Source organism: Gopherus evgoodei, chromosome 22 (genome assembly GCF_007399415.2).
Source record: "Gopherus evgoodei ecotype Sinaloan lineage chromosome 22, rGopEvg1_v1.p, whole genome shotgun sequence".
NCBI lineage: Eukaryota > Metazoa > Chordata > Testudines > Testudinidae > Gopherus > Gopherus evgoodei.
The window spans coordinates 11,436,639-11,457,284 of NC_044343.1; the positions used below are offsets into that span (position 1 = coordinate 11,436,639).

The following is a 20,646-nucleotide window of genomic DNA, read 5'->3' on the forward strand; positions in this document are numbered from 1 at the left end:
ACTCCCTTTGGATTGATGAGACCAGGGTGGGACAAATACTCATTTTTCCCTGTATATTCTAAGTGGAGACCGTGTGCTTTCAGATACACCTCTACCTCGATATAACACGAATTCAGATATAACGCGGCAAAGCAGCGCTCTGGGGGGGTGGGGCTGCGCACTCTGGTGGATCAAAGCAAGTTCAATATAACGCGATTTCACCTATAACGTGGTAAGATTTTTTTGGCTCCCAAGGACAGCATTACATCGAGGTAGAGGTGTACCTGTTACTTAGAAGATTCAAACAAGGTTTGTTTTAAAGTTTGCTATAAGGGAAGAATGCAAAGCTGAGTTTGAGGAAAATTGGTTCAATGTTTATAAAGTTTTAGGAACTTCAGAATCATGATGTTCACATGTTCTCTTACTACCTTTCTCCATCTTTGTGCTATGCAGTTTCTAAAGTGTTTGGGGCACGTGTTTTGGTTTTGAGTGCTCATACATACTTATGGCCATCTGAACACAGGCCATGGTACTAAAGCGACATTTTTCATGTTTACGTTTTTTCTTTTTTGTGAAATCAGGGAAATTAAATGCAAAATCTAAACATTAATGCAGAGTTAAGGTTGAGAATTCCAGCAGGCAAGATTCAAGAAAATTGGTTAACATTTCAACTGCAAAATTGGCTTAGCCATGGTGTGTGTACGTGTATATCTAGATATAGATATAGATATATATAAAATAGTATTTTCTAACCCTGTATTTCCGTGGTTGTATAGCTATCTCAAAATACACAGGCTGTGTGTGTACTAGGTCAGAACCGAGAGTTCAAAGCAATTAACAAACATTAAGCCTCATTAACATCTCTAAGTTGATATGTAAGCGGCACTATACTCATTTTATAAATGGGCAAACTGAGCTCTAGAGACTGAATTTCACAAGGTCACCTCCTGAGTCTTTGATGGGGCATATGAATTCTGGCATCCTCATTCCCAGTCTTCCCTGTTCTAAACACTAGGCAAAGCTGTCTCCTGTTTCTTTTTGACACTGGAAATAGGAACAAATTTAACTTACGGATTGCCCTGTTTAAACTGGCTGAAATGTAGACTTTCCAGTGAGCTAACTCCCCTTGTTTTAAAGCTTCGTGCAGGGTTTGCTGCCGCTGTGGTACTGAATATATGGTCTCAACATCTGGAAACTGCATTCGTAAAGAGGAGTGTCTCCATCACTGGGGAAGGCTACGCAAGCAGCGAGGTAAGGGCTCTGATGAAGGTGTCAGCAAAACATTAGCTGCACTTTGCCATTTAACATCTGACCTATTATTAAACTTGACTCACTACAAAAGCCAGTTTGGTTTTGTGCTTTGTCATTTTTTTTATTGTTTTCTGTGGGTTTCACCAAAGTTTTGCATTGTAGCTGCAAATTGTCAGTATGTAATTTTGCCACTTGGTGATGGAACACATTACAGAAGAGTGGACTTGGCAAAACACCATGGTAACAGGTGGTGGTGTGATCCATGAAATGTAACATTGCAGCTGTAGCAAAGATTTAATTTAAAGAAATACTTCTTCCACTCTACTCAGCACTGATAGGGCTTCAGCTGGTGTACTGGGTCCAATTCTGGGCACCACGCTTTGGCAAAGATGTGGACAAACTGGAGAAAGTCCAGAGGAGAGCAAGAACAGTGATTAAAGGTCTAGAAATCATGATCAACAAGGAGAGATTATAAAAAATGGGTTTGTGGGGGAACTTGATAACAATCTTTGTGTAAAAGGTTGTTATAAAGATGAGGGTGATAAATTGTTTTCCTTCACTGCCGCCACTGGGCTTAAATTGCAGCAAGGGAGATTTAGGTAAGACATTAGGAAAAGCTTCCTAACTGTCAGGGTAATTAAACACCAGAACAAATTTCCACAAACTCCCTAGGTATCCTTGGAGGGTTTTAAGAACTATTTAGATAAACACTTGTTCGGAATGGTGTAGATAATACTTAGGACTAGATGACCTATTGAGGTCCTTTCCAATCCTACATTTCTATGATTTTGTATTACCCTATGGCAATTCTCTCCCCTCCCCTCCCCCACCTCCCTAGGTCTTATGTCTTCCTTTAGTAAACCCATTGTCTTTTTAAGATAATGGCTTGTGGGCTTTCAAAATAGGGTCAGGCCAACTCTAAAAATGATTTTAATCTGTTTGGAGTCAGTGCAAAGGCATGTACTGTACTGGTGGGGGCAGAGCTGACTTGCTTGTCAACAAGCTGATCATTATTGTGTGTGGGATTCTGCCTTTAAGCTAATTTCCTTTCTAGAAGGCAGGTGGGGGGCAGTGTGTAGCAGAAGGATGCAGTAGCCAGGTCTAGAGATGGTTATGTCTCTAGAATGAGTGACTGTTGGAAGGAGAACTGATGAGTGAAAACAGGATCTATTAAGAAATAATGCTGGTCTCTGACGGATTAATTGTATCCACTGAATCAGTCTTACTGTTATTACAATAGCTTCCCGAGGCCCCAGTCGGGCTCCTTGTTTATGAGGCGCTATGTGAACAGTACAGAGTAGTGGTCACTGCCCCAAAGAGCACAGTATTTTCAATCGAATTCTTTCCCAGAGAGAGGCCTTTCTAATTTAAATCTTTGCTGTAGCTTTCAAAATATCCCTTTGCGCACACAGCCTTCGTCATCCATGCCTCTGTTTCGCAAGCCTGTTTGCTAACCAGATCCACAACAAAGCTCCAAAGCATACCTGGTGCTCTTGCACCTTGCTGCTGAACTTGGTTTAGACTGGCTGGAAGGGGAACACTCGAACCCTCTAGGTTTGGGGACTTTACTTCTCAATCTTTTCCTTTAACTGCTCTAGAAATTTTAGCAAGTGATCCTGAAAGAGTTGGGTCGCGTCTACTCAGCAGCCGGGAGGCCTAATGCCCAGCTCAGGTTGACATGCACACTCTAGTTCGGCTCCAGCTAGTGCCTAAAAATAGCAGCGTGACCACAGCAGGACCTCGAGGTAGACATCCAAGCACGTGACCAGAGTCATGTGGGATTGTACTCTGGTGGCTACCTCAAACTGCCGCATACCACTGTGGCCACACCTTTCTTTTTAGGCACTAGCTCGAGCAGATCTAGCATGTCTGCCTCCCCGAATCGGGAGTTACGCCTCCTGCTGCTGTGTAGATGTACCCTTTAGCTAACAAGGTTCCTTGCTATCTCCGATGTCTGACTCCTGTCTCTTGCTATTTCAGTGCCGGGGGGCTGGGAAACACACTACAGCTGCTGTTCAGGAGCTGTGGGTTCACCAGGATGCCAGGTGGCCAAAGTAAGTTGTGCTTTTATTCCCTCTCCATGACCCTGATCATCTGTCACTTACTGTTTGTGTGCGCTTTCAAAAGACTCTCTGCTTTCTTTGGGAAAAGCGATTATATGTTCAACATACTCAGTTATTAAAAGGTTGGAAATTTTCTTTAAAAAAATCATGTGGCAAGAGAGGGGTTTCTGCCTGGAATTTGACTGATTGATTCTAGGCAAACCATCATGCATGACACCCTCAAGGAGTTAAGATCTGGTCTGCTTTTAGGGTGTGTTAGAGCTAGAGTAAAAGGAAGTCCGAGAAGGTTGGTGCACTCGAGCTACAAGTACAATCACTGCTATTCCTGATGCTTGGAAACAGCTACGTGGCACAAAGCAACCTGGACAGAACTAGTGTCTCTCTCACACAGATTTTCCCTTGGCCTTCCCTTCCTCACCTGCCTATAAAAGCCACTCTTGGTTTGGGGAGTGGGGGGGAAGTATGGGGTTTTCTTCCCTCTACAGGGCACTTTATTTTCATTACCCTGGCTTGTTCTGTCCTCCTCCATATCAGTGCTCAACGCTTTCCCTCTCCTCCCCCCTCCCCCCCTCCCCCGGGAAAGTACTGGATGGGACAGTCCCTTTGGAACCCATAAATGCTGCTCGAATCTTGGGGGCACAGCAACTGAAAGTGGTTCTAGCACCTGAAATGCAAGTGGGTAAGAAACCAGCTAAGGAATCGAGCTCTGGTCTCTTGCAGAATGTTGCTCCCGAATGCTTAGTTGGTAAAAGGTGCCTCTCTTTCCATGTGCCACTTGTAAGAGGAATCCTAGCCCTGGCACAGGACCAGTTTGGGAATGAATGACTGTCTAAAGCGAGGACCCCTGTCCCATCAGCTCCTGCCGTTGGGTCTGCTGAGCTGCTTCTCAATCATTTGCTTCACTGGCTTCTCTATACTTCCTTGTTGCTAGATAGTTTGTTTCCAGACAAAGAAACATTGTCTAGAACCAAGCAAGAGGGAACACAGAAGGAGCTTATCGAGTTTTATTGGGCCCCAAATTTAATCAACTTCAAAATGTCTGATGTGCCCCATGTCTTTAAAAATCTGTAGCAATAGAGCTCATTTTTCCCGCCCTGATTTTGAGGCCCTTGGCTGGCCCAGCAGCAATGATGAAGTAATGACTGGAGAGGTCTGTACATCCTGTTAACCTGACTCTAGCGCTTGTGAAGGAGAAACGAACAAAAGGCAGCCATATTTGATGCCAGGAAGTACGAGGGCAGCTGTAAAACTCCAGGTTTTGCAAAACAGAAGAAGCTTCAGGGGTGTGTATTGTACAGAATTATTCTGCCCTGGCCCTCAGGGCAGAGACTGGATTTACTGGGCTTTTGCTCTTTCTAATTTATTATTACTCACATAGTAGAAAAGACAATGTTTTTTAATCGGTTATATCTGACAGTGTTCTAAGGAGAAATACAGTGGGGAGAAGTCATAGAATATCAGGGTTGGAAGCGACCTCAGGAGGTGTCTAGTCCAACCCCCTGCTCAAATCCCAATCCCCAACTAAATCATCCAGCTAAGCCAGAAGACCTTGACAAGAAGTTATAGAAACATGACTTCTGTGAAAGCCTCTAACAGCAGTACAGAAGCCATCTTAAGCCATAAAAATTCACAGCCTTTCAAGAAATATTCAGTCTCCCTAGTAGCCTCTTATTCCCATGAAGCCTGCTGCAGGGCTGTCTGGGGTTGAGGCATCCTCTTGCAACCGCCATCTCCTGGTTGCTATTGCTACACAACAATCATCTCTTTTCTGTTTTCTAATCAAAATGGGTGAGTTTTCACAGCATCTCTTGACGGCAGAGCCAATATCAGTGATCCCCCAGCAGGCATGTGATGAGGGAAAGTAGAATGGGCGTGTTTGGCAGGAGAGGGAAGAGAGCTGTTCTCAGCAGCTCTGAAGGCAGGCATTATAAACAACAAGTAGCTGTAGCCAAGGCCCTATGAATGGGATATTTGGCTGTTCTTCGCCCTGATGAAATTTCTACATCTTTTCCTGCCAAACATACTTGAGATGCACAGGCCATGAGCTGCATTGCAGTTAGCAAATCGAACGGCAGATGGCAGACTGGAGCTGCACAGACGACTTTAGCTTTCCTGTAAATGTGCATCTGGAACTGCTGCACTTTACAGTAACTGTTGAGGGCTGGTTCTCCTCACCATCTAAACACCTGGAAGTAAGGCCTGGTCTACACTACACGTTTAAACCGATTTAACGCTGTACATGTCCACACTATGAGGCCCTTTATATTGATATAAAGAGCTCTTTAAATCTGTTTCTGTACTCCTCCCCGATGAGAGGAGTAGCGCTGAAATCAGTATTACCATATCGGATTAGGGTTAGTGTGGCTGCAAATCGACAGTATTGGCCGCCGGGCGGTATCCCACAGTGCACCACTGTGACCGCTCGGGACAGCAATCTCAACTCGGATGCAGTGGCCAGGTAAACAGGAAAAGCCCCGCGAAATTTTGATTTTCATTTCCTGTTTGCCCAGCATGGAGTTCTGATCAGCATGGATGGCAATGCAGTCCCAAATCCAAAAAGAGCTCCAGCATGGACCGTACGGGAGATACTGGATCTGATCGCTGTATGGGAAAACAAATCTGTTCTATCAGAGCTCCGTTACAGAAGACAAAATGCCAAAGCGTTTGGAAAAAAAATCTACAGGTTACACAGTGCTGCGTGACAAGCGTAACGGGAAGCGAGAGACTCAAATGGGCGCTCATGGAGGGAGGGAGGGGGTACTGAGGACTCCAGCTATCCCACAGTCCCCAGCAGTCTCCAAAAAGTATTTGCATTCTTGCCTGAGCTCCCAGTGCCCGTAGCTTCAAACACATTGTCCAGCGTGGTTCAGGGTATAGCTCGTCAATTTACTCCCTCCCCCACCACGTGAAAGAAAAGGGCGTGAAATGACTGTCTGCTGTTGCTTTCCCGGAGGGAGGAATGACTGACGACATTTACCCAGAACCACCCACGACAGTGATTTTTGCCTCATCAGCCACTGGGCTCTCAACCCAGAATTCTAAGGGGCTGGGGAGACTGCGGGAACTATGGGATAGCTACGGAATAGCTACCCACAGTGCAGCGCTCCGGAAATAGACACTAGCCTCGGACCATGGACGCACACCGCCGAATTAATGTGTTTAGTGTGGCCGCATGCACTCGACTTTACACAATCTGTTTTATAAAACCAGTTTATGTAAAATCAGAATTAACCCGTAGTGTAGACGTACCCTAAGAGAGCATGGGGCAGCAAACTCCCATGTGACACAGTCAGACAGCCGTTAGCTATCAGTGGTCCCAGCATATGTGCTAGGTTATTTTACTGAGCCCAGTCATACTGCATCCCTAGTTGAGGGAGAAAAAACCCACTTGATACCCAATGACCAGTCTTTGTAAGTATCTGCATCCTCCCATTTCTTAGCAAAAGAAACCTGATATGTGTGCACAGATGCAGGGCTGGCAGGTCTGGCCATTGACGGCATGGAAATGGTTGAGCTATTGTACACAGGAATAGTGTTGGCTTTGAAGAAACAGATACGGAGGAGAAATTTTGGTAACGCGAGGCTGCTGTACAGTCACTGATGCACAGCATAGTTCATTCCCATTCATGTGGTTTCCTGCACTTTGGGCATGTCTGATTTGCAGTAATCACATGCTTATGCAAACATGCTATTCTCTCTGCCTTTATTGGGTACCTTTTTAAACATCTGCTTTGATTAGCCTATTGCCTTTGGATCTCTTCATCTGTGCAGCCACCTTGACTTCTAACTCTCCGTACCCAGTCACCAAAGCTAGTGCCAAATGTAATTTATTTCCTTATGGGACAAGGAGGAGCCAGAGACAAGTGAGGTGTGTTGGTGTATGGAGGAGATGAGGTATTGAGACAGCTGTGTTGGTTGTGGGCATGTAGCTGGAGAGTTGAGGGTGGTAGCCAGGCAGAGGCTAGTAAATTACAGAAGCCAACCGAGAATGGGAAGAACGTGGATGAGACTTTCTGGGATGCAGTAGAACAGTCCCACCCCTGGTCTGACAGCCTCTGTGCTGTTGAAGAGGATGAAAGGGAAGGAGACCATCCAACTGGAACAGAGGGAAATGATCCCATAGTTGGGATCATCCTTCCAGATGATGTCATGGTATCCTCTCGCACTCTGGGGCAGGGAACTCCAGTTATTAGGATGAGACAGGTAATCGTTATGGGGGGATTTGATCATTAGAAACATAAATAGCTGGGTTTGCGATGACAAGGAGAACCTCGTGGTGACTTGCCTGCCTGGTGCAAAAGTTGCGGATCTCTCAAGACATCTAGATAGACTTTGTGTAGTGCTTGGGAGTGGCCTGTGGTCGTGGTACTTGTATGTACCAATGACACAGGGAAGGATAGGAAAGAGGTTCTGGAGGCCAAATTTAGGCTGCTACATAAGAGATTGAAGTCTCGGACCTCCATGGTAGCATTTTCTGAAATGCTTCCAGTTCCACGCGCAGGGTCACTTAGACAGGCAGAACTGCAGGGTCTCAATGCGTGGATGAGACAATGGTGTAGGGAGGAGGGGTTTAGATTTATTAGGAACTGGGGAAACTTTTGGGAAAGGGAGAGTCTATGCAGGAAGGATGGGCTTCCACCTAAACCAGAATGGAACCAGATTGCTGGCACTTAAAATTAAAAAGGTCGTAGAGCAGCTTTTAAGCTAAGGGCTGGGGGAAAGCCGACAGGAGGAGCACATAGTTCAGACAGAGACATCCTTTAGGGGAGGATATATTAATGGAGATCCTCTATGTCCTAGTAAGGAGGAGAGGATGGAAAATGATAAAATATGGGTAGGATCTGATGAGAAACAGTCAAATAAAAAAGAGGCCCATTCAGTTACATCATGTAATGGCTGGCAGTTAAAAAGGGACAAGTTTTTAAAGTGCTTATATACAAATGCTAGAAGTCTAGATAATATAGGTGAACTAGAGTGCCTCGTATTAAATGAGGATATTGATATAACAGGCATCACAGAAACTTGGTGGAATGAGGATAATCAATGGGACACAGTAATACCAGGGTACAAATATATCGGAAGAACAGAACAGGTCGTGCTGGTGAGGGAGTGGCACTATATGTGAAAGAAAGCATAGAATCAAATTAAGTAAAAATCTTAAATGAAGCAAACTGTACCATAGAATCTCTATGGATAGTAATGCCGTGCTCTAATAAGAATATAGCAGTAGGGATATATTAGCGACCACCTGACCAGGATGGTGCTAGTGACTGTGAAATGCTCAGGGAGATTAGAGAGGCTATAAAAATAACTCCCCATATTGACTGGGTACATGTCACCTCAGGACAGATTGCAGAGAGTTTCTTGACACCTTAAATGGCTGGTCTTGGAGCAGCTAGTCCTGGAACCCACAAGAGGAGAGGCAATTCTTGATTTAGTCCTAAATACAGCACAGGATCTGGTCCAAGGGGTGAATATAGCTGGACGACTTGGTAATAGTGAACATAATATAATTAAAGTTAGCATCTCTGTGGTGGGGGAAACTCCACAGCAGCCCACCACTGTAGCATTTAATTTCAGAAAGGAGGACTACACAAAAAAGAAGTTAGTTAAACAGACATTAAAAGGTGCAGCGCCAAAAGTGAAATCTCTGCAAACTGCGTGGAAACTTTTTAAAGACAGCATAATAGAGGTTCAACTTAAATGTATACCCCAAATTAAAAAGAACATAGACAACCAAAAAAGTGCCACCCTGGCTAAACAACGAAGTAAAAGAAGCAGTGAGAGACAAAGAGGCCTCCTTTAAAAAGTGGAAGTTAAATCCTAGCAAGGCAAATAGAAAGGAGCATAAACTCTGGCAAATGAAGTGTAACAATATAATTAGGAAGGCCAAAAAAGAATTTGAAGAACAGCCAAAGACTCAAAGTAATAGCCAACATTTTTGTAAGTACGTCAGAAGCAGGAAGCTGTTAAACAACCAGTGGGGCCACTGGATGATCGAGGTGCTAAAGGAGCATTCAAGGACGATAAGGCCATTGCAGAGAAACTAAATGAATTCTTTGCATTGATCTTCACGGCTGAGGATGTGAAGGAGATTCCCAAACCTGGACCATTCTTTTTAGGTGACCAGTTAGAGGAACTGTCACAGATTGAGGTGTCATTAGAGGTGGTTTGGAACAAATTGATAAACTAAACAGTAATAAGTCACCAGAACCAGATGGTTTTTACCCAAGAGTTCTGAAGGAACTCAGATGTGAAATTGCAGAACTAACAACTGTAGTTTGTAACCTATTATTTAAATCAGCTTCTGTTCCAAGTGACTGGAGGATACCTAATGTGACGCCAATTTTTAAAAAGGGCTCCAGAGGTGATTTTGGTGATTGCAGGCCGGTAAGCCTGACTTCCGTACCGGGCAAACTGATTGAAACTATCGTAAAGAACAAAATTGTCAGATACATAGATGAACATAACTTGTTGGGGAAGAGTCAATGTGGTTTTTGTAAAGGGAAATCATGCCTCACCAATTCTTTGAGGGGGTCAACAGGCATGTGGACAAGGGGGATCCAGTGGCTATAGTGTACTTAGATTTTCAAAAAGCCTTTGACGATGTTCTTCACCAAAGGCTCTTAAGCAAAGTAAGCTGTCATGGGATAAGAGGGAAGGTTCTCTCATGGGTCAGTAACTGGTTCAAAGATAGGAAACAAAGGGTAGGAATAAATGATCAGTTTTCAGAATGGAGAGAGGTAAATAATGGTGTCCCCCAGGGGTCTGTACTTGGACTAGTCCTATTCAACATATTCATAAATATGGAAAAAGGGTTAAAAGGTGAGGTGGCAAAATTTGCAGATGATACAAAACTACTCAAGGTAGATAAGTCCCAGGCAGACTATGAAGAGCTACAAAAGGATCTCACAAAACTGGGTGACTGGGCAACAAAATGGCAGATGAAATTCAATGTTGATAAATGCAAAGTAATGCACATTGGAAACGATAATCCCAACTGTTCGTATACGATGGGATCTAAATTAGCTGTTAACACTCAAGAAAGAGATCTTGGAGTCATTGTGGAGAGTTCTCTGAAAACATCCACTTAATGGGCAGCAGCAGTCAAAAAAGTGAACAGAACGTTGGGAATCATTAAGAAAGGGATAGATAACAAGACAGAAAATACTATATTGCCTCTTTATAAATCCAGGGTACACCCACACCTTGAATACTGTGTGCAGATGTGGTTGCCCCATCTCAAAAAAGATATAATGGAATTGGAAGAGATTCAAAAACGGGCAACAAAAATGATTAGGGGTATGGAACAGCTTCCGTATGAAGAGAGATTAATAAGACTGGGACTTTTCAGCTTGGAAAAGAGATGACTAAGGGGGGATATGATAGAGGTTTATAAAATCATGACTGGTGTGGAGAAAGTAAATAAGGAAGTGTTATTTACTCCTCATAACACAAGAACTAGGGGGTCACCAAATGAAATTAACAAGCAGCAGGTTCAAACAAAAGGAAGTATTTTTTCACACAACGCACTGTCAACCTGTGGAACTCCTTGCCAAAGGATGTTGTGAAGGCCAAGACTGTGAGAGGGTTCAAAAAAGAACTAGATAAGTTCCTGGAGGATAGGTTCATCAATGGCTATTAGCCAGGATGAGCAGGGATGGTGTCCCTAGCCTCTGTTTGCCAGAAGCTGGGAATGGGTAACAGAGGATGGATCACTTGATGATTCCCTGGTGTGTTCATTCCCTCTGGGGCACCTGGCACTGGCCACTGTCAGAAGACAGGATACTGGGCTAGATGGACCTTTGTTCTGACCCTGGCTGTTCTTACGTTCATGTCAATATAATTTGAGGGAGGGTGTTTCCTGCTAATGCAGTAATAACTGTATTCTGGGCTAAAACTCCTTGATCTTAGAGCTTTAGTTCAGAATAAGGTTATTGCTTCATAATGGGACAATAATTTAACACTTTGGAAATTTGCTCATAAGGCCCAGAAGATAAATGGAAGGCAGTAGCTCTTTGCTGTTCATGTGTTTCTGTGCGTTTATCTGCATGGCCTGGTTTTGAAGTAAGCACTGACTGAGCACAGTATCTTGATTTCCTTGCACTCCCTTATACCTAGAATGCTCCTCTCATTGGCTCTTTATATGTTATGCATAGCTTTAAATCGAGACAGTAGCCACACAAGATAGGGATATGATGCTATAGAAGGGATTCTAGGGATGAACTAATGAGCCTGAAGCTGGAGTGGTTCAATATGAGATGCTCACTATGGAATTTCCCTGCTTAACCTTTTTTCTTTAAGGAGAAAGAGCAAATGTTTGTTAGTTTCCTCCTCATTTAATACCTGTTCCTGAATGTGTAACTTGTCTCTCAAGCATGAGCTACGGATGTGATTCCTGAACTTCTAGATCCATGTGGATGTGAGCAGGACCCGCGCTAATATTTTTAGCGCCCTAGGCACACAGCCATTTCGCCACACCGCGCGCTGGTCCTGTGGCTCCGGTGGAGCTGCCACAGTCGTGCCTGCAGGAGGTCCACTGGAGCCATGGGAGCAGCGGACCGTCCGCAGAAATGCCTGCAGCAGCTCCACTGGAGCCGCGGGACCAGCGGACCCTCCACAGGCACAACTGTGGCAGGTCCACCGGAGCCACCTGCCCCCCCCTGCAGCAAAATGCCACCCCCCAATAATCCTGGCACCCTAGGCGATTGCCTAGGCTGCCTAAATGGAAGCGCTGGCCCTGGATGTGAGATTCTGGTTGTACATGACCAGGTTTGCCATCTGTGGTAACGTTATCGGAAGCAGTGGATCACCATGTGGTGTGAGACTGCAGAATACCTGCATTTTTCCAGTCTGTTGCTGCCCCCATGCCTTCAACTTTGTGTATTTGCTGTAGTATAACAGCACTAATTGTTCATAGAATATCAGGGTTGGAAGGGACCTCAGGAGGTATCTAGTCCAACCCCCTGCTCAAAGCAGAACCAACCCCAACTAAATCATCCCAGCCAGGGCTTTGTCAAGCCTGACCTTAAAAACCTCTAAGGAAGGAGATCCCACCACCTCCCTAGGGAACCCATTCCAGTGCTTCACCACCCTCCTAGTGAAAGTGTTTCCTAATATCCAACCTAGACCTCCCCCACCACAACTTGAGACCATTGCTCCTTGTTCTGTCATCTGCCACTACAGAGCACAGCCGAGCTCCATCCTCTTTGGAACCCCCTTTCAGATAGTTGAAAGCAGCTATCAAATCCCCCCCCCCCCCATTCTTCTCTTTTGCAGACTAAACAATCCCAGTTCCCTCAGCCTCTCCTCAGAAGTCATGTGCTCCAGCCCCCTAATCATTTCTGTTGCCCTCCGCTGGACTCTTTCCAATTTTTCCACATCCTCCTTGTAGTGTGGGGCCCAAAACTGGACATAGTACTCCAGATGAGGCCTCACCAATGCCGAATAGAGGCAGAATGATCATGTCCCTCAATCTGCTGGCAATGCTCCTGCTTATACAGCTCAAAATGCTGTTAGCCTTCTTGGCAACAAGGGCACACTGTTGACTCATATCCAGCATCTTGTTCACTGTAACTCCTAGGCCCTGTTCTGTAGCAGTGCATGGGATTCTTCCGTCCTAAGTGCAGGACTCTGCTCTTGTCCTTGTTGAACCTCATTAGATTTCTTTTGGCCCAATCCTCTAATTTGTCTAGGTCTCTCTGTATCCTATCCCTACCCTCCAGCATATCTACCACTCCTCCCAGTTTAGTGTCATCTGCAAACTTGCTGAGGGTGCAATCTATGCCATCCTCCAGATCATTAATGAAGGTACTGAACAAAACTGGCCCCAGGACTGACCCTTGGGGCACTCCGCTTGATACTAGCTACCAACCAGACATGTAGCCATTGATCACTACCCATTGAGCCCGACGATCTAGCCAGCTTTCTATCCACCTTATAGTCCATTCATCCAGCCCATACTTCTCTAACCTGCTGGCAAGAATATTGTGGGAGACCGTACCAAAAGCTTTGCTGAAGTGAAGGAATAACACATCCACTGCTTTCCCCTCATCCACAGAGCCAGTTATCTCCTCATAGAAGGCAATTATGTTAGTCAGGCATGACTTGCCCTTGGTGAATCCATGCTGACTGTTCCTGATCACTTTCCTCTCCTCTAAGTGCTTCAGAATTGATTCCTTGAGGACCTGCTCCATGATTTTTCCAGGGACTGAGGTGAGGCTGATGGTCCTGTAGTTCCCCGGATCCTCCTCCTTTCCTTTTTTAAAGATGGACACTATGTTAGCCTTTTTCCAGTCATCCGGGACCTCCCCTCATCGCCATGAGTTTTCAAAGATAATGGCCAAAGGCTCTGCAATCACATCCGCCAACTCCTTTAGCACCCTCAGATGCAGCGCATCCGGCCCCATGGACTTGTGCTCGTCTGCAGCTTTTCTAAATAGTCCCGAACCACTTCTTTCTCCACAGAGGGCTGGTCACCTCCTGCCCATGCTGTGCTGCCCAGTGCAGCCGTCTGGGAGCTGACCTTGTTTGTGAAGACAAAGACAAAAAAAGCATTCAGTACATTAGCTTTTTCCACATCCTCTGTCACTAGGTTGCCACCCCAGTTCAGTAAGGGGCCCACACTTTTCCTGAGCACCTTCTTGTTGCTAACATACCTGAAGAAACTGTTCTCGTTACCCTTCACATCTCTTGCTAGCTGCAACTCCAAGTGTGATTTGTCCTTCCTGGTTTCACTCCTGCCTGCCTGAGCAATATTTTTATACTCCTCCCTGGTCATTTGTCAATCTTCCACTTCTTGTAAGCTTCTTTTTTGTGTTTAAGATCAGCGAGGATTTCACTGTTAAGCCAAGCTGGTCGCTTGTTGCTTTATGAAACATTTTCCTGTACAATTGTATAATCACTGGCTGTTGTGTAATTGCTGCCTTTCTACAGGGTACCTGCTCGGCTGGAACCTTTTGCCAGCCAATCCTATTCTTCGTTTGTAATTGTTGGAAATGTAAAGAAATTTGATTCTGAGATTTGATCTGTTGGAAAGTTAGTTCTGAGTTTTGTGTCTGGCTTGTGATGGGATTTCAGGTACTTGCTTTTTTCTTACAAGTGTGTGTGGATTTCTTTTTAAAGCAACATGTCCAAGATGGCCGGAAGGAGAACCTGGAGGGTTTTGTGAAAACTTTTGAGAAGCTGCCTACTACCAATGGCTATCCAGGGATCTATGCTTTAGACTGTGAAATGGTGGGTATCCGGTAGCAGAAATCCTAACTGAAAGGGGAACATATGCATGAAATAGGGCTGGTGGAAAGCTTGGGGTGGAACAGGGCAGCTCTCTGCAGCGCTCCTCTGTAGAGATCTGTTTCCGCTTGTCAGTCTCCCAGAATAAGAAAAGCCGCACTTGGGATGCTGCATGTTGTTCAACAGTTACTCTGAGTGGGAGTCTTATCCATCAGTAGTGGGAACAGTACATTCTAATCCATTTGCAAGAGGAGCCAGGACTCAGGATGTAATTGATCAGAACGATCTAATCCAGTGCTTTCAAGCATCCTTTTGATACGGTTTATTAAGAGCAAGCCTGTTCAGGATCACTGCGTATCAAGTTATTTTAAAAAGTGGATTATAAATTGTAGATATCCTCTTTGTGGAACTCTTATTAATATTTATACCAGAAGGGTCCCTTGCTGTATGAATAACTGATTCTCCTCTGATGCTGTGCTCCAGAGCTCACGTACTGTAGACCTGCCTGTCTATAGGCCATGCTGTGGCATACATATACGACTCCTAGATACATTTCCTTCACCTGCCATAGTTAGCATCAAAGAAGACTCTTCTTTTTTCCCTTTGGCAGACGGTGTGATTATCCGGCTGTATGATGTCACAGCACATTCTGGGAGTTAGTGGGAGATGTATTTTTAATTGATCAGCTCCTGTTCACACTTAAGATGATAAATTTCTTTTAAAAAATAGCATTGTTCAGGGCTGCCCAGAGGATTCAGGGGACCTGGGGTCTTGGGCAGCGGGGGCCCCTTGCCACCGAATTGCCGCCGAAGACCCAGCACTTCGGCGGCGGGTCCCAGAGCGGAAGGACCCCCCACTGCTGAATTGCCGCTGAAGACCTGGAGCGGAAGAAGCTCTGAGGGCTCAGGCCCTGTGAGAGTTTTTCGGGGCCCCAGAGCGAGTAAAGGACCCCGCTCCAGGGCCCCCGAACAACTCTCATGGGGGCCCCTGTGGGGCCTGGGTCAAATTGCCCCACTTCTGTCCCCCTCTGGGCGGCCCTGGCATTGTTAGCCAATGCATGCCAGCCAGCCATGCAGCAGCGTAACTGTCGTAATTCAGGACACACTAGTGCTAACATGCATGGGTGGTACGTAAATACCAAGACCTGGACTGCAAACACCATGCTAAGACCAGCTCTCTTTGCTTGTTTGGGGTTGACAGTGTTACACCAAGCAAGGACTGGAGCTGACGAGAGTAACCGTGATCAACTCTGACCTGAAAGTGGTCTATGACACCTTTGTCAAACCTGACAACAAAGTGGTGGACTACAACACCAGGTAAGAGCAACCCCTCCCCTGGATGGAGTGTGGCCAGAGCCATTAAAAAGGCTTTTTGACTCTGCTTTCTGGGGAGAATTTTTAATAATAAATGACTTCAGCAGCCCCACACTGCTATCTCGGCATGGCTTCTCCTCCTTAGCCTGTCAGCACCACTCTGTAGCTGGCTTGAGAAGTGATGACAAGGCATTTCTCAAGTCCCCCCCAGCCATTCCTCCCTAGCAGCTGAGTTCACTGCCTCTGCAGCGTGTGGCTTATGATTAGAATTTGAAATTGCAAAGCTTATTCGTGGCTGCTTTTCCTCTCATACAGAGGGCATGAAGACTTCCCCTCAAGCCTAGCCACTTACTTGCTATGCTGACTATTGTGGCTGCCACTCAGGTGAAGCCTTGATTTCAGTGGATCACATTGTCGTAACAGACCCGCAACTATGCTGAACTGGCCCAGAAAACATGAGTGAGGCTACAATTTTATCCACAAAAATTTTACTGCATTTCATGGCAGAGGTGTGGGAAAACAAGCATGTCTTGGAAAGCGGAGGAACAGGGGTCCTGCACGGGTGTGGAGAGTGAGCCCACCCTGCCACAGCAGCTCCTGTCCTTGGGGTTGCACCTGACCCATGAGGTCTCAATGTTACTCAGGTTTGGTGCCTCCGCCTGCCCATCTCCTTCTATGGGGGGGGATGAATGCACCAAACCCGAGTGGCCCAGTGATCACGTGGGCCAAGTCACAAGGCCTTGAGGGCAAAGGAGCTGCCACTGTGAGCGTCTCAGACGTGAATCACAGTTACCGCAAAGACCAGGACCTCCGCACCAGAACTGCAGTCTTAAACAAGAGCCGATTCAGTAATGGGGGCAGGTGCCAAAAGGTGCCTCTGTCACCATGTCGTGCTCCAAATCTCAATGGTCTGAATCACTTGGCTGAAAACTTCATGAAAACTTTGAGAAAGGGAAGTTTTCATTGCCCCAAACCTGTGGTTGGTGCTAGGGTGTGGAAGGTTCAAAGTCCCCTGTTGCTGTCGCACTGCAGGTTTTCAGGTGTGACAGAGGAGGATCTGGAGAATGCAAGCATCACCCTGCGAGACGTGCAAGCTGTTCTATTAAACATGTTCAGCGCAGACACGATTTTGATAGGACACAGCTTGGAAAGCGATTTATTTGCACTAAAGGTAACAAAGCCTGTCCCCTCCTTCCTTTCCTTGAATCTGTGTTTACCGGTTCACCATTACAGAAAGAGTTTGCCTTCATGAGAGCAAGAAGATCACAGTACAGCATTGTCCGAGCCATTGGAGTCTGCCAGATCGGTTGAGCAGGGGCACAAGCAGTGTTTCAAGTCACTAGTGATCTGTACCAAAGGATACCATCTAGCTCTGTCTGACTGAATGGGATTGCTTTGTGAGACTGAGCTATCCATGAGGCAGCTTTGCAGTATGGTGTAGTGGTTAGAGGCTGGAGGGGATTGGTTGTGTGCCATTAAGCCCCTGAGTGAGCTCTAAGCTGACCGGCATCGGTAGAAAGGAGAAACACCATCCCCAGGGACCCAGATTGTTTCCTTGTTGATGCACTCAGGAGTGTGGTCAGAGATTGGATGAGCCGTGGAAAGAGAATCCCTCTTTTACTGTCATGGAACCACCCCAGAGGAGGGCTGGCCTGTCAATTGTCCCCTGAAACCAAGACTGCGTTCACATGAATTATTTAATTTGGTAAGAGGGAGAGGACTGGCTACTGAATTCCTGGATCCCAGCCCCTGGTTTGCCACTAACTTCCTGTGTAACCCTGGTCAAATCACTTTAACTGTTCTGTCTATCTGGGGCCAGGTCTATGCTAGCAAATTAAGTTGGCTTAACTGTGTCGCTCAGGGATGTGAAAAGTCCGCACCCTGAGTAGTGTAGTTACACTTCCCTACCCCCAGTGTAGACGGGGCTAGGTTGACGGAAGAATTCTCCTGTCGACCGAGCTGCTGCCTCTCAGGGAGATGGGTTGCCTATGCCGACGGATAGGCAGTATCGGCGCAGCAGTGCTGCTGTAGCATTTTGAGTATAGACAAGCCCTAAGGTGCTTCTCTGGCCTTCATCACCGTAGCATCTGGAATGGGTTCCCTAGGGAGGTGGTGGAATCTCCTTCCTTAGAGGTTTTTAAGGTCAGGCTTGACAAAGGCCTGGCTGGGATGATTTAGCTCGGGTTGGTCCTGCTTTGAGCAGGGGGTTGGGCTAGATACCTCCTGAGGTCCCTTGCAACCTGATATTCTATGATCTGAGCTCCTCAGTCTTTTTCATCCTCACCACTTCCCTGTGTGGCAGGGCAGGGCCAGGCCATTGCCCCACTGTACAGAAATGGAAACGCAGAGAGACTAAGTGACTCCCCCCAAGGTCAGGGGAAGTCTGGCAGATTGGCTCTTGGTTCAAGCCCACAAATGACACAACCATCCTTTATCCAGGTAGCCCTATTTGATAAAGGGGTAATAGTTACTGACTCTTGGGGGCGTTGGGAAGTTTACTGCATTCATGCCTGTAAGCTCTTTGCCTTTCTATACCACCCTCCTTCCCAGGATCTCAAAGTATCAGTGATCACAATAAAAAAATCATTTACGGTCTCATCAGCACAAGATGACGGTGTTGGCCTCTTAAAGTCATTATTTTCTCTTAGCATTGCAGAAACTGCCAAAAGAACGAACCTAAAAGCAATATAGCAAAGCTTTACAGGCAGTGCCGTGCAAAGTCATCATCTCTAAAGGCTCTGGCAGTAAAGAAGACATCCCAATAATGGCCACAGCAAGCTTCAAATAGCAATAGCATTTCAGTTTTATATTTAAAGCTGTATTATCCCCTTTCCTCAGTCTCCCTGATCTACATAAGTAATTATTCTGCTTGGGCTGATGCCAGACTTGACTGTGCCAGAGAGGAGATTATCCATAATGTTTGGCAGTTTTACACTTCAAAGAACGCGGCAGGTTGTTTCTATTAAACTGCAGCTGTTCTAAAGCATTTCCATAGCTCAGCGATGAAACGATTAACGAGTGAGTTGCAAGTTGTCACGCAACATTAGCAAGCGCCTAGACAAAGTAAGGGGCAGACGTGTGACTGGAGAGTCAAAGGCCTGTTCAAATCATCCTGTGTCGTGAATCAGAAACCTAAAGAAGAGAGCCCTCCAGGAAGTGCCCTTGCTGTCCAGACGTACAAATTAACCTCAGTCTCAGGGCTGCACTGTCCCTATGATACTTAACCTCTGTCTCACCCTGGCTTCTTCGTAGCCCCTGTTAAACACTCCTCTGGCCAGCACAGAGACTGAACGGGTGAGCTCTCCAGTCCATAGCAAACTTGAGCATGTGCTGTTTCAAAAGCACATGGGCTCTGTCATGCTGGATTGAACCACTCACCCCGCTGTCTAGCCCAGGGGTAGGCAACCTATGGCACGGGTGCCGAAGGCGGCACACAAGCTGATTTTCAGTGGCACTCACACTGCCTGGGTCCTGGCCACCGGTCCGGGGAGCTCTGCATTTTAATTTAATCTTAAATGAAGCTTCTTAACTGTTTTAAACACCTAATTTACTTTACATACAACAATAGTTTAGTTATATATTATAGATTTATAAAAAGAGACCTTCTAAAGACATTAAAATGTGTTACTGGCACACGATACCTTAAATCAGAGTGAGTAAATGAAGACTCGGCACAGCACTTCTGAAAGGTTGCCGACCCTGATCTAGCCATTATCCTGATTCCAGCTCTGGCCAATGCTTGATACTAGTGGCAAGTGAACTCTCTGCTCCTGTTATGTATGTGAGTGGCAGGAAATTCCTTTCTGGTCTCTGCAGTGATTTGCTTGTGCCCTGCCCGTAAGATCTGCTCACCTTGTCTCATCCTACATTAACTACAAACGACACACGATCGGAGTATCCAGCCCTCTTCAAATCCATCTGCAGATAGAGCAGGAACAGAACCATTCAAGCTAATATGAAACTCTCAGAAGTGATTCCCTTGCAAAGCTCCAGCTCCAGCTTAGAAACCAATGGACTTGTCTCTAAAAGAGGCAAGAGTCTGCTTGTGCAGAAGTGTGGCGGGTAATGGGTTAAGTTCCAAAGCACAGCTCATTCTGTTTAAAAGGACCCCTCTCAAGGAGCTGCCCTGACTGTGTAACAAGCTGTGAAAAGACTCCGCTGGAAGCATGGGAGCGTCTCTGGCGCCAGGTTAAATGGACTAGCTGCCCTGTTGCTTGGAGGAGTTTTAGTGGCTGAGTTGAGACTTGAATAGAACCAGCTTTGCCTGCGTAGAGGAGTCCGTGCATTGGCCGGGCAGGCATTCTGGCTGGCAGAAGGTGCTGTTCAGAACACTTCGGTTCAGCTCAGAGCCACCTGGGGAACTGGTTTGGTGGGAGTATTGTGGAGGTGGCACCTGAGGGTGTTCAAGGTCTTACCTGGGGTGTGCGGTTAATCTCAGTTAATGCACTGACTGCTCTGAGGAGGGAGAACAAACCACCCTGTTTTCCCTCCCCCAGCTTATCCATAACACAGTGGTGGATACTGCAGTTGTCTTTCCCCACCGGCTGGGTTTGCCTTACAAACGAGCACTGCGGACGCTGATGGCCGACTACCTCAAGCGCATCATCCAGGACAATGGTGAGACTTCGGAGACGGGGGAAACGGGAAAGCTGCTTTCCCATCGAATTCCACCTCCACTGCGAGTTCCTCCACTCCTGTCTCCCCTTCTGCCCTTACCGCCACGTGTGTCCCACCAAGCAGCCTCTGCACAGCTGAGACTGGGGCCTCACCGTGCTAGGTGCAGTGCAAACTCCTAGTCAGACAGTCCT

At 46.2% G+C, this 20,646-nt stretch overlaps 1 protein-coding gene across 4 annotated transcripts in view; it reads left to right on the forward strand.

Annotated features, from left to right (window-relative positions):
* REXO1 (RNA exonuclease 1 homolog) overlaps positions 1-20,646 on the forward strand; it is a 76,208-nt gene that overhangs the window by 50,488 nt on the left and 5,074 nt on the right. For 3 of the 4 annotated variants that reach the window (XM_030540709.1, XM_030540707.1, XM_030540708.1), the window contains 6 exons: positions 1,117-1,230; positions 3,211-3,284; positions 14,418-14,528; positions 15,726-15,841; positions 16,871-17,009; positions 20,335-20,455. In XM_030540709.1, the coding sequence (XP_030396569.1) occupies positions 1,117-1,230; positions 3,211-3,284; positions 14,418-14,528; positions 15,726-15,841; positions 16,871-17,009; positions 20,335-20,455 (675 nt within the window). Of the gene's footprint in view, positions 1-1,116; positions 1,231-3,210; positions 3,285-14,417; positions 14,529-15,725; positions 15,842-16,870; positions 17,010-20,334; positions 20,456-20,646 lie in introns of those variants that run through there. The other variant, XR_003997522.1, reaches the window with a different exon arrangement.